The 19,439-nt window shown below is 42.0% G+C and overlaps 1 protein-coding gene across 4 annotated transcripts in view; it reads right to left on the bottom strand.

Annotated features, from left to right (window-relative positions):
* LOC109859317 (glutamate receptor ionotropic, kainate 1) overlaps window positions 1–19,439 on the bottom strand; it is a 137,135-nt gene that overhangs the window by 49,192 nt on the left and 68,504 nt on the right. For all 4 annotated transcript variants that reach the window (XM_020437465.1, XM_020437455.1, XM_020437446.1 and 1 more), the window contains exon 3: window positions 2,779–2,940. In XM_020437465.1, coding sequence (XP_020293054.1) covers window positions 2,779–2,940 — 162 coding nt within the window. The remainder of the gene's footprint in view (window positions 1–2,778; window positions 2,941–19,439) is intronic.

The raw sequence follows: 19,439 nt of genomic DNA on the forward strand, positions 1-19,439 counted from the left end.
TATTGCGAATCTGATTTTTATCGACAGTTTTAATATTTGCCGAGAAATATCACGTGCGCAGTTTTAAAGACGACGTGTTCGGTTCAACCGTCAGAACTGAGGATTCCTCCAATGATCGGACATGTGTTAAAAAAAAATAATTAACAAATGAAATAATTAATCATGACGCAATTCGCAAAATGTTTCGAGTAATTTTTGCGATATATAGTTTTTCGTTATTAGTTTCTATAGCTTTGTATTTTAATAAACAAATACTTTTTGCTGTCATTTTATCTAACAAATGTTCGACCGGTGATACTTGTCCGATCGTCCGTGGGATATGTTCGCCTTGTATCGAAGCCAAAACTCGCGCTTCGAGCGCCCTTTCGCATTTCGGAGCCAAGTAGTAATACGGAAATATATATTCGACTGCACGCTCGAGACGCCTCGGAGAATTTCAATCCATTTGAAAATTTCCGCGCGAAGTAATTCGGGCCGTGGATACATTAGAGACGAAGATAACGCGGCGGCGCGCGAGGTTGCGATTTTACTTTTAAGCGAAATGGATCACGTCGTGTTTAGGCGCCTCCTCGCACGATTCAGCCGAGTTCGCGCGCACGCAACATTAACCTCCACGCGCGTTCACCAACCCGAGAAGAGATCCCGCGGGATAGGAAAATATATATACATAGGCACACCTTCTAAACACACACACACACACACACTTTCTCTCTCTTTCTGCGCACAGAAGATTTATCGCGTCTTGAGTCGAGGCGCGCGAAAGAAAGTTGAAAAAGTTACGCCTCCGTTCGACACGGTTTCCAGCCCTCCGTTCGCGAAAAGAGAAACGCGGCTAGCAAGAACGACCCGAACGCTGTGAAAAGCGAAGTAATCTTTTCAGCACGTGGCACGTATCATTTTGTACACGTGGAGAAAAATCGCGCTTGCGAGTTCGCATCACGCACAATGGAAGGATATCATAAGGCACATTATGGAAGAATGTGTTTTCCTCTTAAGCCTCCTAAGAGAGAGGGGTGCAAATGTCTCGTACAATTCGCTGATGCGTCCGATCAGTCGAATGGGGATTTAAAGGCGTTCGAAATATGCGAGCTGTATAGAAATTGCGTGTAATTTTAAAATTTTTGTTTTTTATACGACTTAACATAACAAAATTTATTAACCAACTCGAATCTCTCGTAAGTCGAAAAAATTTCTACACTCTTCGAAAGTTTGCTCACTTCCTCCAGAAAACTTCTTTACAAGCGGAAGAAAAATGAGAGATTAACTCAAAGTATTTACGAAAAAGACTTTGGTAAATATTTACGAAATATTTATCAAAAGACTTCGCGCGAGATGTATGTAGATTTACTCTTCAAGTATAAACGATTTATTGTCACAGAGAGCTTTCTACCGTGTCACGTTGGTTTCAGTTGGGTGTGCAATGTTTGCACACGACGACGTCACACAATCGCGAGTTACAATCGCGCCGGCGGGTTCTCCAAAATCCTTTCGTTTATATATAAATCTGTTCTGTGCGCGAATAAAATTTCACCTCGCTGAATTTTACCAACACAATTCTCGTCAATCGTTCCGGAACGTTTGACTTATTAAATTACATATGCGGTTACACATTCGTGTATTTCTTTCGGATAACGGGAAACTTTTGTTTTTTTGCTGTAAACTCGAAGGAGAACTTGGTCTGGTGGCAAACCAAACATTTGGAATCGCCGAGACGATGTAGAATTTTGTAAGAAAACACATTCCCGAAGAGACATTGGTCCACGACAAATTCATAACTGGCGCGCGCAAGATTTATCTCCTATCCCCCTTTCGCGATCTTTCTCGCGAAAGACGTTGTTATGATTTCGGCGAGAAGTCGATTCTACTCGGAGCGCGTGTTCGCGGTGTGTTATTTTACATAAATCTCTCGTCCGACCACATCCCGTGTCGCGCGCGACATCCTCGCGCTGTAATTCACGGCTAAAACTGACCGCGCGCGAGCGCTAACTAAATTGCTCTCGTCAGGCTTCCTGCCAAGTTTTATTAAGTTCGCGTGTCAAAGACACACTTCCGACAACGAGATCGTGACAAGATGCCGGCACACGCGGTCTCTCTTGATCGCCTCAAAAACGAGAATTACGGTTAATTAATTAGCTCGCTTTGGACGATATTTCATGCTCGTTATTTCCCGCCCGTCAACCGACGAACATAAGCGACGTCGATTTACGTTTCCTTATTTATCTTTGTACGTCACAATTGATTAATGAACCGCATTGCATTCACAATTGCACTTTTCTAGGAATAAAAATGTTTTTTTCGCGCACAGCGTGTTATTATCTTGACGACGACATTGTCGCGCCGAAGTGCATCAAAGTGTGTTTAGGATGGCTCTTATTTTTGACATTTGAATGTTTTCGCAGCATCCTCTAGAGAATGGTTCCAATTGCTAAAACAATAATCTGTAAAAGTCCGATCGGATAAGGAGAAAAAGAGCTTCTGGGTTTTAACATAAAAAAAAATTATTTAAATGTGCCGTAAAAAAATTTTGTTAGGAGTAAATAAGAGCCACCATAGTGTAATATAAAGTGTCGGTCTTGTCATTTATCTAGACTACTTAAGACACTCGATTCACTTGCGATTCGAGTGTCTTAATTAAATTGCGCACGCGCGATAACGCGACGCAATTTGTAAGAAAAGTGCGATTCGATCTATCTCTACTGAGATAATATTCTCCGTTATTTTATTATTATTGTTGTTGTTGTGGTTTTTTTGCTTATTTACGATAATTACAATGCTTACCTTTTTTGGACGTGCGGAACGAGTCGTCTTTAGGCACGTATTGGATATCGTAAACCAGCGTCGTGTTCGCTAGGAGAGTTTTATCCTTGTTGATCTTGTAAATGGCGTACTTGAACGCTAACTCCGATGGGCTATCCTTTTGATCCTCGGTGAAAATCGCTCCTGCAACATTTTGAATATCTCCCTTAGACGCTAAAAGTTCTTTTTTTTTTTTTATCTTATTCGAGACTGTGTTTTTGTAATATTACGGTATGTGTCATGAATTATTAATGTTAGACAACTACATGAATACTAAAAAGGGATACTGCTTTTAAAATGTTTCTCCAGAATATTCTATTAAAAAAATAAATACAAAAAACATATTTCAATTACTTGTAATAGTTTTTGTTTCTTTTTGCGACCAAAATGTCAAATATGTTTGAGCGATACGTATTCTTGATACGAAATAAGAGTTTCGTAGAATATAACTGCACAATTTTTTTATCTATTATAATTATCGCACACGTACACACATTTATATTCTTCTTGATATTATGAACAATGCCGAAAGAAATCAAAAGTAATCTCTCTCTCCCTCTCTCTCTCTCTCTTTTTCTCTCTCTCTCTCTCTCTTTCTCTTTATCTTTTTCAAAGCATTTGTGTTTGTAATTACATTTTCTGACAAAAATGTATTTTACTTCGAAGATTTTTAACGGCGAATTTCAGCATGTTAATTAATTAGCCGTCATTTTGACGGTAACGTCAAATATGAGTACAGAACTTTTATTTCAAAACTGCGTTTTATATATTATTTTTATAAAATATATTCTCGATTCCGCGAGCTGAGTTCCCGGAGGAAACGCGCGCGCTCGCGCGTCCGTACCAGAAGCGGGATGAAGTTGGGCGCGGACAAATCCGAAAAGAAAATTCCGGCTCACTGCTAAAAAGAAACTGAATTCATTGAAAGTTATAACCGAGTTCATGAACTTGCAATAACGACCTCGTCTTCTATCTGTCGTACATATCTACATATATATACAACGGTAAGGTAGCGCGCGCGCGCAAGCGGGTTCCCTCCTAAATTTAATTAATGACTTCACCGCGGCGCAACTCACTTCGAACGCGAGTTTTAATTAAATTCGAATAATTACCGCGGCCAAAATCACGCTCGCGGTATCAGAAAGTACTTTAGTAGAAACGTTCTCGTAAATTAAACGTCAACCTTTGTCAAAAATAATCAACATTATGGCCGCGTTTAAAATTCATCATTTAGATGATTTTCTCTCGGCGAGCGCGAGACGAGATAAAATAGAATATTTTTCGTTCCCTTTTAAGTGCGGTAATTTATTTTTTGATGAAACACACGTGACATAATATTTGGTGTTTTTTTTTTGAAGATGTAACATAAATTTCAATCAATAATGAGCGTAAAAAAATAAAAGAAAAAAAACAAATAGCCATTGTTAGCAAGCACGTTTACCATCGTCGACAATTTGCGCTTGTTTTTCGCCCGTTCCGGGAGAAACGACAAAAATCGCGGCAATTAGCATCGAGTGAACGGCAAATATAACGATTACGTACACACACCTTTTTTTGCTCTCGCGCGAATCCGAACTCTCTCGCCCTCGTTTTAAATGTCTCGCTGCCGTTGAAAAAACTAACTTTTTATAGAAACACGAGTGAGATACGAAGCGGGGTATAATAATTGACCGGCGCTTTCAATTTGTGTATCGTCTTCCCTTCATCGTTGTCTCGTTAGAAAATTCCAGGATCCCAAATTCCCCGACCCGTTTAAAAGCAGCTTAAACGAAGGGGCACTTTGCCGCTCGAAAATCGCTTAACACACAAACGCGCGGTGCCGCGCCATTCTTTAACAACGCCGCCGCCCATTTTCATGACTCCGGTAATTAACTCGACTTTCAAAGCCTTCATCATTCTTCTTTTTTTTTTTTGTAACCCTTTCGCGAACGCACCGAATGAAACACTCTTTAAAATTATACGTCAGCCTGGCCAAGCTTCATTGCGACTAATCCATTCCGAAATAATCCGACCGATAATCTCCGGAGGCCGTTCTTTCTCGCCAACTTCAATTTTCTGTTTTTATATCTCGCGGCACGTCACTGTTGCACCGCCTTTGAGAAGATTTCGCGCGAACGAAATTATTTCTTCCTCCACAAACGCGAAACAGATGAAGTGTAAAAATGTCCCAATGGACATGTACCATCTGAACATTAAATTTATTAAAAACATAGTTATTGGATATATATAAATATTAAACATGACAATTCTTAATGTTTTCGATATTTTTAAGTTACGTTTTTAAGTTTACGTTTTTAAATAAAATCTTAGTTCCTAACTTTACGTTGCACGCATTGTCGTAATTATTTCTTTAATAAATTAATGTTTGTCAGATTGAGACGATTATTTTACACTATCTGTCGCAAAAAAGATATTAAAAATATATTAAAAATATATTGGATTCAAAAGTCACCAGTTTAGAAAAAAATTATTAGAAAAAATATTGGATTTTTAAAAATCAAACTTAGAGAGTGAATTTAGAGAGAACAACTTGACGAAATACAATTGGAATAATTATCTCAATTAGCGTGATAATGGGAACAACCGACCGTTGAATTTCCGTCTAATTCTCTCTCGTCGAAGTTTAGATAGTAGAACCGTTGTACGACTTTGTCTCGGAGTCTCTCTCGCGCGTATGTCTCGATTTGTATACATCACTTGACTCTTGGCGTCTCTCTGATACGGCACGCGAAACATTGCATTTAAATCATAATTCGCACATTGTAGACTCGCGAATTTATCTTTGTCACGCTCGGGAATATCTCGAAAGATAAGTGAAACTTCTCCTTGAAGACGTCTTCAAATCGATCGTTCCGTCACACTTGTTTGTTGCGAAAAGAAAAGAAGTCGGCGATAATAATAATTGCGCGAAACGCAATTGTTTTCAAATAACGATTGCGCTTTACGTAATTATCTCACGCGAAATAATTTCAAATCGTTTCCGAATTGAATGGTTTTTGATTTCCGAAAACTTTCACACACTCGTTTGATATAGAATTTAATGAATTTTCTTTCTCACGTGTGATACGTTGAATCGCCGTCGCGTTAATGCCGTATCGCGCTTTGATAACATTCGACAGAGCACTTCATAGCGCGCGTAACTGTATGTAGCAAACATTAGCGGAATGATATCGGAGGTCAACCGCGTTACAACAATTGTGTGCATGTTCCGCGAGTAAACTTCCATTGTTCTCTCTCGCTCGATATTGTATATATATATACACATACCATATGGGAGAGCACCAGACATTGGCATGTTTTGATGGGGATGCCATTAACGTTAGAAACGATCGGTACGAATGACAATCCCCCCGCGGGGATTGTTTCTCTCATCCTCCTATCAGACGGATATATTTTTCTCTCTCGTATGTCGTGCCAATCGCCGTTCAAACTCGCATTAAGGAACGAGAGAAGCGGGAACGAGCTGAGGGAGTATCGAATGTACTCTACGTAAGATTTCTGCGTCTTGGTAAAACCTCTCAAGATACGGAGTGGAGTTTCGACGAGCTCTCTCGTCTCGAAAGAAATTCGTACGTATTCCGTATAGAGTGTCGGAGTATACATTTTGTTCTTATTTCAGACAAAAAAAAATAAATAAATAAATGAGAGACAACAAATTACGAAGCTCGAATGAAAATGCTGAACCAAGTATTAGAGGTCGTTACGATCCAACACGTCGAAGATATATCCCATACGTGTGTGTGCAAATATACATTTACATTTAATAATATATATATATTATATATTTAATAATAACATTTGCTTGAAAAATATATTGTTTGACGTGCCAGATTGTAACGCCATCGCACAATTGCGAATATTATACCGAGCGTATATATTTGTGTAATGCGAAGAAAAAAAAATACAGATTAATAATGCGCACGTGAAGTATGAACTCAAATAAAATATGTATAAAGTACAATATAATAAAGTACATCGAAGCTCTTTGCTTTTGTGCGCCGCACGTATCCGGCCGACATTGTTCTCGGATTTTCGGTCCGTTATACGTCGGAGACACAACGCTACTATTCTATCGGATTTTCCCAGTTATTTGTGTAACTTTGAATAAATTCCCCGCGTATATTCGCTAATAAATTCGCCGATAATATTTCACAAGAGAGTAGGGTCGGCGCGCGAGTCAGATAAATGACCAAAAATGTGAAAGTACGCGAGAGAACGCACGCAGTTGTAATTCCGATATTCCGTGTTTAAAATATATATATATATATACATATATACATATATATATATATATATATATATATATGTATATATATATGTATATGTATACAACACAACTTGGCTCGCGAAGGATGTTATCAGTATGTTGATTGGTTTTGCAAATTCATCTGTATGCGCAGTCATATGTTATCAACAATAATTACTTTGTACACACAGCGCACACTGCTATTTACGTGCCGTCCGAAACACGCTCCCGGTTTGGTTAAGATTTTAATAAACTCTTCATTAAATTCTGCTTTTCATTGAATATTCATTAAGCGCCGCCGATACGATCAAAACACGTGTCGCTCAGAGTGAATACTAATATACGACAGGTGAAATAAACTGAAAAACAAAAAAAATTGTGTCTGCAGATGAAATTTTGCTCGTACATTTTATCGCAAATCACTTTAGTCACGTACCGAGAACGACTAAAGTCGCGAACTCACTTCTTTTTTTTTTTTTGTTTTTTAACATAATGCAAATTCAAGTGTGTAAAGATTCACGTGTTCGCGAAATTCGCTTTTGTGCGCGCAATGGACAATAGATTTGACGGAATGAATGCTAATATTGCTGTGTGTGTGTGTGTGTGTTTGTGGGTCGGATAAGAACTCAATAAACTTGAGCGAACCTGCAGTTAATGCATATGTAATTAGTCGTGCAAGTTGTCACGAAAACGCGTTTCGGAAACTGTGAACATCGAGTGGGGTCACACTATATTGACGCCCATACCAATTAACAGCAACTTTGTAATGTATCCGGGGCGAGTGCTGCGAGCGATCTACTTCTCTGACGTTGTTCGAGCCTAATGGAAGTAGTCATGGCGGTGTGACTGTAGTTAGTTTCACGATTCATTTCTGTAATGGCCCTCGGCTGGCCCGTTATTCTTCCGACTCCCAACATCAAAGTGGAAACGCGCGCTGCTCGCACGCGCGTTTTGCACGCAAAACACGTTTTCGCGTAATTTTCACTTTGGACATTTGCTCGCTGAACCCCGAAAACAAAAATTGTGAAAAAAAAAAAAAAAAATGATCCTCTCGCAAAAGCACTTGTCGCAATTAATCAACTTGAAATAAATAATCAACGTGTGCGCGCACGCGAATATAACGTAACGATTCATCGCTGAATAAAGACGATTTTTCAGACGATATTTTTCTTCCAAACAGTCGGTTTGTTTATGTCAATTCGTCTTAATTGGAGCAACGAACACGTTGCGCACACAAACTAAACTTTCAACGAAGTTGAAACTATCTTCTCTCGCGTGTCATCGTCGCGAAAACTCGTCGAGTTTCTCCCCTTTACACCCAATTGTTATTGTTTACGCGCGGTTGAGGTTTTCGCTCTTCCGCCGAGACTCGCTCCGGGAGTTGACGTTGTCGGGTTTATTCATCCGGAGTTTCGTCTTACGTTGCGGCATTATCTTTCGTTATCGCTGCTCATTGATCCGGCGCGGGACAAACTACGCGAACTTCGGGATAGCTGTCTGCGCGCGCGGTAGACGTCGATCAGGCGAAATCTAGCGAAGCAGTGCTAGCACTCTCGAGGGGCGACCCCGTCTATCCGGCCCATTTCCGGGCGCTCCGGAGGAGTCTCTCGTTTCTCCTGTCTGGTGATATGCGCATCGCTTCTCCGTTAACGCAGTCCCTCCTCCGAGTAGTACTTGATTAAATTTGTTTGCTCGACATCTCTCTCTTGGCGTTGGATTACATTCGCGAGCTCAACGCAATGAAGTCGGTTATTAAAACAGACATCATTTGATCAACAACGATAAGTGGCGCATTCTCTCAATCAAACGCTCGTGATTATTGCGATTTTATGTAACACTTAGTACAACACAGACGCGTGCTACGCGCACGCTATTATTTTGAACGCGTTGTGTCAGTGAGCAACAACCTGTCACCGCGATGACAGCTGGTATATATACTAGCTATACGATACGATACGATACGATACGTCTTACAAACCATGAAATACACACATGAGAGGAGTCAGAAATAACGCATGAAAATCAAACTCGAAAAATAGAGAGAAGAAGGAGTAAAAAAACAACACGTGACTAAAATCACTGTACTTAAATCACGTGTCTTTAAAAAACGTATTGTTTTTCATTCCTTCCTGTCACGTGATTTTACTTTAGCCACGTTTTTAAAGAGACACGTGACTAACGTACGGTACCCTCTTGACTCGTACGACATGAATCGAGATACACATCCGAGAAACGTCCAATCAACGTCGAGATAAAAAATGGCAACAATCAATATCGAGAGAATCGATTGTGATTATTTACACACGCTTTTTTTTGGCAGGATACAGAGTGTCTGAAAAATTGTGACACTTGGATAAAGGATCGATTGAGTCAACCTGAACGGAAAAGTAAAAGATATTTATTGAATTGTTGATTAATTAATGTGAGGGAATGCGTGTATATAATTTTCAGTTGGGAAGAAAAATAGTTTATCTCATGCAATCTTATAGAAGCGTGACAGCTGATTTTTACGACAGTACAAAAATCATCCACGCCACAGGACCACAGCTTTCCACGCGCTCATTGACTCACATTAAAATTTACTAATTAATTAATATCGATTAATATTAATTAATATCGCGTTTGATGAGTAAATAAATATCAAAACAAATATCGCGAATATTTTGCAAGATGACTTTTCTGTCTTCAGACTAAAAACCCAATCTGTCTTTTGTGTGTCAAAATTATTTGAGAGACACTCTGTATGCGCGACGGTACATGATAAAATGTGTTCAAGATCCGCGTAGTCGCGAGAATATGACGCTTTTGATATCACCGGCTCAAAGAACTCTCGTGTAATTTTGAACGCTATTTATCAATTTCGCCGTTTTTCTCCGCTAGTACGAGCCATTCATGCCGCTCCGGGAGTCTTACGCGCGTAAGCACGAAAGCTTCTCCTCAACCCGCGCGCGACCTCTCCTCCCGTATAGCTCTCCGCCGTTAGACGGGAAGAGAAAAATCTCTCGTGGGCGTCCGTAAGGAATAATGCCTACAGATTCATCTTTATAGAGAAGTAACTCAGCGAGAGAACCCGTGCCGCGCATCCGAGATTCCTCGAAATCGGGCAGTCGTAAACGTAGACTTGAAAGGAGAGATTTTTTAATCTTCTGATCTTCTTCTCTTTCGAGAGAAACGGATCGCTTACATTTTTGCTAAAATGATACATCGTCTTCCTTAATCAGAAGTGCAACGTGTCGGTGAAAAGCTTCGGGGAAAAAATAACAAATTACGTTGAAAAAAAAAAAAAAAAAAAAACGCTACAAATCAAGAAAGCATTACGAAATGGATGAGACGTGGAGTCGGAAAATTACTGTGTCCGGTTACTCTTGGATCTCCACGCGGATAGATAAAAGAATGTGCGAAACGTCTTTTGACAATTCGTCACTGCTCGGAGCGGGTCCGAAATGCATTTATCAACGTTCGACAGAGATGAAGCCGAGCGAAGATTCTCTCTCCCTCTCTCGCTCCTCTCTCGCGCGCGCACAGTTTTCGCGGCGGTCGCTTTCGGCCGAACACGTAATCGCAATTGACTTTGAGCGATCTCGCCTTCGAATCGTGCGGATTTTTATCGCTGACGCGGGGTGATTCCCCCACGCGAGAGAGAAAACAAAAAATCTGCCGACCACACACAAACATTAGAATATGATTTATTGTTATTACATATAATGCGAAAGTTACATTTTTAAATTTCACGTCGTTTAAATTTTCTTCGCGGTAATATACGCCGGAATATCACAGACAAATATTTTTCACGTTTCTCCGCGGTTTTTTAAATCGCGACGGGTTTAAAACAACACACATCTCGCGAGCGCGAATCTTGCTGAATAATTGCGCGCGATTCCGTCCGCGCGGAAAGTGCTAAATAAATCGCGCGCCGCGCAGTTTATTTCGAGCGCAATAAAGAGATAAATTCGATTCGATTAAATGGCAACGTCGTTGTCGTTGTCGTCGTTGGGCGGGGAGGTAGGGACAATACCTTGAGTATCGAAAATTGGTCGCGCGCGGGTGTTTTCCATTCGCGAGAATAATTCTCCACAGGCAGAGAAGAGCCTTGGTGTGTCTCGAGAGGGATCTGAATTATCGCGGACACGACGTCGCGCCCAAGGGAAATACGAGAGATGCAACCCCGGAACCGATAATGCGCCGTCCGGTTCGAACGCGAGAGCAGATATCCGCGGCGTCCGTTCCGTGTATTAGCGGCGGCCACCGGCCGTCCGCGCGTATATACGGATTTATCGGCGGGATCCGACAGGTTATTGTTCGATGGATTTACAACTTATTACGTCGTCACGCGCGCGTTGTCCGTGACGCGAGCGTGACGACGCGCGTGTGTCTTTCCGTTCTATCGATTGCTGCGCGATCGATGTAATTTACGCTCGAAACGGACGACGAGGACGACGACGACGACGACGACGAGCGCGTTTGGAAATTCGAAAATCGCATCATCCGATTCGAATCTTTCTTTTTGTAATAATGAAACGTTGAATCTCCGCTGGCAACAACGAGATTCAGTTCCGGAGAATTAAACACACATGTTTAAATGAATGCCATTTCAAGTTTTTTTTTTTTTTGTTTGTCGTAAAGCGCGGAGATTATCCGGAAAAATCGACGACACGAGAGAGAGACGACGCACGCGAACAGGAAGAGAGAAAAAAAAAAAATAATTCGCGAAACGAATCGGCCGCGCACGGCCGATGTGATCGCGCGCGGCGATCGCGTTAATTACGCGGATTTTGCCAACGCGTTGCTTGGAAAATTGTCCGATCTCGCGTGACTAATGAGCGACTAAGTAGCTCAAGATGATCGCGCCGGGGGAACTAGCCCCCGGCGCGCGAAGGCGGGAAAGAGGATGGAACGAAGTGCGGCGCGATAAGAAGTTCGCCGCCGCGTTTAAACTTGTTAGCTCCGTTTTCGCGGCGCGCAATCGCGATTCCCGCCGGTTGAACGTTGGATTATCACGCCGAGACTGCCTACCGAGGTTAATTATTCGCATTTAACGACGGTTTATTAACGTCTCCGCCCGATAACGTTTTTCTCGTTGGATTGGTCTCGATGTCTCTGACTTCCAAGAGGACCCGAACGATTGTTTGTTTTTTAATATCGTGTTTGGAAAAAAAAAAAAATCGACGCAACTGCCCGTGTCGCGCTACATGTCACGACGACTGAGCAATAAATTCGAGATATTTAATCCCGAATAAAACTTTGATTATAGCGACACGTGCGACAATGAAATCTCATCCTTCGGTCATTACGCGCCAAGAGAGAAAATAGACGCTCAGAGAGAGAAACAGAAAGAAAGAGAGAGAGAGAGAGGGAGAGCCAACTGCGATTAGCATTAGCTTAGCGAGCGTACGAACGACATTTTCAGTTGCAATTAACGTTTCCCCAAGTTTGCGGAAGCAGCCCGCGCGTAACGGACGCTGACAAATTAATACATTTTCAATGGGCGTTTCTCTGGAGGATCGAGGTGAAAAAAGTCCCGGAAACTCTCTTGCCTTTTCTTTGTTCCCCGGACGACGGGGCTCTTCGCGAGAGAGGCAACTTCAATAATTGCGACCCTAACTTATCATTGTCTTTAATTCGACCGTGTCCTCTTTCTCTCTTCGTCTCTTCTTCTTCTTCTTCTTTTTCTTCTCCCTCTCTTTGCGACGACTTCGCCGCGACGACGATCCGCAGACGGCGCGAGATTTCGCGTTCGTTCGCGCGAGAAACTTTCTCGTTTTCCTGATTATATACGCCGCGCCCTTCTTCGCTCGCAACCGTGTTAATACCGTATATACTCCCGCCGCTCGTGTTTTTGCGCCCGTTCAACTCGCGCGCGTGCCGGAAGCGAAATGTTTTCCAAACAGATTACGATGCGCTCGCGCGCCTCTTCAAGGCAGATATATCTCCTAATTACTTGTTTGTCCGCGGAGTATCACGTTTTGACATTACGTCGCCCGTGTGTTTGCTCTCGTCGAAGTTATTATTACACTTCGCGAATCTCGTTAATCTCTCTCGCCTCGAATAGCGAGTTCTCGCAGAATCGCAATTAAACTTTACTTCAGCGCTGTCGCGCGCTTAAAGTAGCTATTCGCGTATTTTTGGAATTATTTTCTGGCTTTCAATTAGTCTGGTGTTACGTGTGTGTGTGTATGTCTGTGCATTTGTCCGCTTTCTCGGTGTATGTTGCAAACTAGGTTTCGACGGGCTGAGAGAGAGAGAGAGAGAGAGAGAGAGAGAGTTCGTGAGCTTTTCCGTCGCATTAAAACCGCAACCAACGTTAATAATGACTCCTATCGTCGTCGTCGTCGTCGTCGTCGTCGTCGTCGTCGTCGCCGCCGCGCTTGCGACTTTCGGCGAACAACAAAAATGTCTGTCAAATAAAGTCGGAGGCTGCATCAAACGACCGAATAAACGAACGTTTCACATTCACCTCCGGACGCGATTTACAACGGCGTTTATCGTGCGTTTCTTTGGCATTCGTCGCTCGGCGATGACCGATAAAAATGTCCATTTGAAAGCTTATACGAAGCGCCGCCATCCCCTTCGCTGTCCGACATTTCGCTGTCGAATAAGAACCGCCGATGATGTATACGCCGCTTAAAGCAGTCGTACGTATCGACATCACGTACTACTCTACCGGGGATTCCCTTGTACGCGCTATATAACATATGTATATATGTTGTGTATATATATATATATACAATATATACTGTGCAACTCCGAAAATGCCAGAGGCGCAATATTGGCGCGGCGGCCGCGGCGGTTACGGCGGCGCGGAGAAAGGCGGTCAGCAGTGCCGGCGCATATCCGCCGAGATTTATTCGCGAAATTGCGAATTTGGTTCCGCGAGGATGCTCGCCGCGGGATAATACCGCTGCATATCGCAGCAGATCGCTTCTTCCCTCCCCTTCCCTCCTCGCTCAACTTTTACAGCGTCATACGTTCATCTTTATAGCGCTTCCGATGCCCGCGCGTGTACATAGATTATATATATATATATATGCATGTATATAAATAAAATATCAAGACGCTCTTCCGCGCATATGTTTCTATTTCATGCCGCGCGGTTTCCGTCGGTCTCCTCGATCCGATATAATCTAAATACGTTCGACGAATCGCGACGAATCGCGCGCGAATTTCAACTCGGCGCAAATAATAAAATAAAATTCATCACATTGTGAAACGGTGCGTTTGCAGAACCGCGGCGTTCTGTTTAATTTCGCGTTGTGTGCGCGAATATTCAAATTGTACTTCTGTGGAAACGTAGGTACACGTATGAAACTTTTCCACCCTCGCCCATCGGGGGGGAGGGGAAGGAGGGGAATTCGATTTGGCTCGCGCTATCGCACGCGCGGCTCGCTCTCTCGAAGCGGATTCGGAACAAAGCGGCGCGCGTAAAACGCGCGTAACACAGCGCTCTGGCACCGATCGGGGGAAAACGACCGCGCGCGTATTCCAGAGCGCTTCCAGTTACAGGGGTTCGATGATGATAATGGCCAGTCTTCGACATCGCGGGCAACGTATCTCGCCGTACCGCAAAGTGGTATTTGCGCGCATTAACCGGCCAAGTGCCTCTAATTGTAAGCTTTGTGACGCGCGCTACTCGCTACAGCTTTTAGTAGTTACATTCCCTATCTCTCTATCTTTCTCTTTCTCTCTTTCGTTCTTTCTCTTTCTCGGTACTACTATTTCTGTTGAGCTCTCGTATAGCTCGTTTCTCCACCTAAACACGCCATTTTATGGAAACGTCGGTCGTTTTGACTCGCCGTCACGTCGCTGCTCTTCTCCCTTGCGTATACGCTAGGGAGGCGAGCTCTAGTACAGTCGTACGTTCTTCTGTCATCCCTCCGACTTGTGCGCGTGTGTGTGTGTGCGTAACTGTGGCGAAAAGACGCCACAGCTCGTAGAAAGTAAAGCAATTATCGTTACAACTCCGCGACGTACGGTGTCACGGCTTAATCTCTCCCGCCTCGACTCCGGTCTGTTATTCTCGAGTGAATGAGATTCGCCGTTTCTTCTTCGAGTTTCTTCTCTCCTCGCGGATAGAAACTGCGTTCATATTTTCCGGCGCGAGGGAGAAACGGGACGGTCTCTCTCTCTCTCTCTCTTTGCGACTTCGAAAAAGGAAACGGTCGTTTTTAAAAACCTTCTCGTCTTCGACAACGACGGCAGACGTCTCGTTGCGGAAACATTGTTCAATGACACGTACAACACCCGCTCTTTAGTCATTTTTTGTGTGTCTTATTAGTTTATTTGTAATACGAGTTTCTTATTTTTATACCGTCTGCTGCGATATTTTATATAAACACGTTCGCGCTTATATCTTCCTTCTCGCTCGCGCACCCGATAAGGTCGTCGAACTCGCGCGGCCTTTCGATTTTACAGCGCCGCGCGCTGTTACGCCAAAGGGGGTCTCGACTAAATAAAAAAAAAAGAAAAAACAAAACGCCATTGTTGTATCCATCAATAATTGAGAATGTCCAGGAAATTGGATAGGCGAGTTTATAACGTTGCTGCTCCTCTCGTTTCTGAAAAAAAAAACGCGCTCGAGGAAGCGCTGCGCGCATCGTCGTCAATTGTGTTTCATCTCGCGATATTACGTGTTATTACCGTCATCTCGCAATGTTATTACTCCATTTTTAGCGCGCGATAATGTATTTTTATCGAAAGCCGGAAAAAAACCTGTAACTTTCCGAGTTGTAAAAAATACTTGGCTTGGCGCGTTGACGTAAAGTGTTATAAGCTGTTACCTCGGAAAAGGTTAAGTATATGGCGACAGAAGAATTCTTTTTTTTTTTTTTTTTTTTTTTTTTCTACCACCTATCTCGAAGTTCGCGCTCTGTGCGAAGCTATTCTTAAGACAAATGGAATACCGCTATCGCGGAACCTTCGAGCGAACTACTTTTCGCACATTTTTTTTTGTGCGCGCAAAGGTGACGTAAAATTTTTACGTTCGATAAAAATGCGCGCGCGACGTATAGAAATGTTTAACACCGAGCAATATAACGATCGCGTTAAATAAATTATATCACGATAAAAAATAAAATTACGTGAAGAAATTAAATATAAAACAAAGAGAAATAAAATATAATTTTCATCATAAACTCTATCATTATGATTAATATTAATTGTATCGTGTTATTGTATTATTTTATATTATATTTTTGTAGTTTTGCATCGCGCGCACGTCAAGTTTGAGATCAAATTTTACTTTCTTTTCTCGTGTGTAACAATGGGATTTGCAGTTTCGTTTTTACGGTCTGTTGTGCTTCGTCGTCGATATAATGCGCATTGATACGGATCGAACGTCGCGCGCCGCCAAGAAGTCATCGCTCAACCAACGAGCGAGATGAGAGAGAAGATCCGCGGGATATATTATTACACAACCGTTGCGGCAGAAGACAAAGGCGAGACCGCGGTGGTGGTTGTGTGCGTCTCTCTGTATATAAAATACATTTTATCGGCTTTTATCGCCGCTCCGCCGCGGCGCTCTCTCTTTTGGAATTCATATCTGCATTCCCCGTCGGATTTCCTCGGATGTTCCTTTCCTTCCGCATCCGTGACGTCAAGAAACTCAAATTTCCGTTTACCTTCTCTCTTGCCGCGGATCTCTTGCGTTTGTGGAATCCCTTTCGCGCGTGCCTCTCATATCTGACACGTGGCACGTACTTCCTCAACGCGCGTCTCTCTCTCTTCTTACCTTTTAAACGGCAGATTATTACGGGAGTTCCAGAATCGGCGAAAACTCGCGGATTGCGCGTAACTCGCGCAAGAGAGAGAGAGAGAGAGAGAGAGAGAACGAGAATGTTGCCAAAATTCACGCGAATATCCGTTATTTCTAAAACGCCCGCATGTCGAGAGAAATGAGAACGCCGGTGCAGAAAATCCGGAAAATATTTTTTTTTTTTTTTTTTTTTTTTTTAATGCAAAAAATTAACATGTACGAGAAATTCCGAGAGGAGAATTATCGCAACTGAAAACTATCACGTAATTAGATGCAGCAACAACAACAACAGTTGCAAAATGAGTAACCGGAACCGAATAAGTTCGCGGACGTAATTGCAAAATCGCAAACAATTCAAGCAAGTCTTCCTTTCGTTTGCATCTCGCATTTCACGACTGTGTTTTCCTGCCGCCGCGCCGTCGTATAGAAACGAAGTCTCGCGGTGCACAACACGACGAGAGACCCCTGATGAGAAATTTACGATACTAACCTGCCAGAGAAACTTGTAATATTTACGGAGCATTTTCGGCGTGATATACACATCGGTGTGTGAAAACGCGCGCGCGCATGTGTGACAGAATGCAGAGTTGTTGAAATTTCGCATAAATAATAGAAATGACGCAGGATGGTTCGCCGCGAGATAGAGAAAGATAAAAAAAAAAAAAAAAAAACAGTTATAAATAACATTTGCGCGCGTACGACACACCGGAGCGTAGTAAGGATTTTTTTTCTCTCAAGTTCCTTATTTAATTAATATTTCTCAAAGAGAAAGTAATTTCGAGCGTGCACACACTTTGTGTGTATATATATATATATATATATTTATATGTCCGCATACACACCGGCATCTTTCAGATACTAACTTCTTGCAATTTTCTGCCTCTTTGAATCTTTATGCTTCCGCGTGCACCTTGTCATTAGGCAAGATAAACTCGAGAAAACAAGAGGCTACTAATTTGCTGATTGCTCCGAAACTCGGAAGACAAATTTGAGGGAGATAGAAAGAGAGAGAGAAGTTATCTTTCGTTTTTAAATTAATGAGCTGACTCGGTCGAGACATCGAGATGATGATTCGGGGAGCGTTCAAATAAGGGAAGGAAAAATGAGAAGATGAGAAACGTAATTTGCGCGAGTCGATTTGTGAGACTTTCCCCATCGCGATGCGTTTGAAACAAAGCTATTCATTTCTCTCTGTGGCTAAATTTAAAATGTAAAAAAACATTTTTCTCTCTCTCTCTCGAGCAAACACTATGAAACATCGCGATATTGTAAAAAAAAAAAAAAAATATGTCTAACGCACTTGATAAGTGCATTAGAGTAGCTTTTGTTTCCGACTTTTAAATTTTCTTCCCGGCGCTCTCTAGAATCGTTGCTAAAACAATAATCTGTAAAAAAGTTCTGTCCGATCGGATAAGAAGAAAAGAAACCTCTGGGCTTTTAAACAATGAAAAAATTATTTAAATGCATAGCGAATCCATTTTTCATGGATTTAAGTAATTTTTTCAATGTTTAAGAGAGTCCAGGAGCTTTTTTCCCCCCGATCGGGTTGAACTTTTTCACAGATTATTGTTTTGGTCAATTGGAACCTCATTTTCGGGGATGTCGCAAAAAACTAATTCAAAAAACAAAAATTTTCACCGAGAATAAATAAGAGCCCCATCCTGATATTCATCAAATGTTTCACGAGAAAGAAACGGCTACGTGCCTAAAGCTACTTCGCGTTAATTTATACCGCATAAGGGATTTATTAATTACACCGCGTGGTCGGTAATTGCGTATGGCCGGTAATGGCAATTCAGCAGCATTTGGTATAACGTGCTACACCGACAGTACCTCGGCAATTATGCGCAATTATGAAAACATGTCATTAATTTACGTCATTGATGTAGAGAGAGAGTTGCGTAACGAGTGGTATCTATTAAAGTTGCTCACTTCGATTTTCTCTCCGTTCCATTTACGTGTTCCATTTACTGCGCCGCGCCACGGAGAGACAGAGAGAGAGTTTCATTATACAAAATTTCGTTTTATGGAGAGAATTCTCTCGCCTTTGATCAAATATAGACTGACTTCACCGTCAGAAATTACTCTCTCGCGCGCTAGCCAGTGTCTGCTTGCGGAGGAGCACGAAAGTGAGTTATGCACGTGCACGATGTTCAATAATATAGCGCGTGGGAAAGGCGCTTATTTAAACGGTCAAGTGATGCCGTTAATTTTTTCATTTATAAGAATTTTACGGAAAAAAAGAATGTCTTGTCTTACAATAATAATTGCTAATTATTATTTATTACTTGATAATTATCGATTATTTTTTCTCATCAAAAATATTTCGCAACAAATACCACCGGGTCCAAAAAACCCGAAATATATGTAAAAAAAAATCATCCGCTATATACCAGCGGTATCAATTGTTTGCAGATTAAACCAAAACAAAAATGATGGATTTTCTATAGATTGAAAATCTTTGGCATTGCTCCGACCTTTGTCGAAACAATAATGCAAACGTTCCAAGCAAAAAATCGAACGTCGAGCGCGAAAATGAATGCGGAACATATTCTCGTGCGAAATACCGCACATCTGAAATTTTTTTTTCTGTAAAAACAGAGAGAAAGAGAGAGAGAGAGAGAGAAAGACAGAGAAACGAGAAAAAAA

The sequence above is a fragment of the Pseudomyrmex gracilis genome, unplaced genomic scaffold, assembly GCF_002006095.1.
Source record: "Pseudomyrmex gracilis isolate BER0280 unplaced genomic scaffold, ASM200609v1 scaffold_7, whole genome shotgun sequence".
Classification (NCBI taxonomy): domain Eukaryota; kingdom Metazoa; phylum Arthropoda; class Insecta; order Hymenoptera; family Formicidae; genus Pseudomyrmex; species Pseudomyrmex gracilis.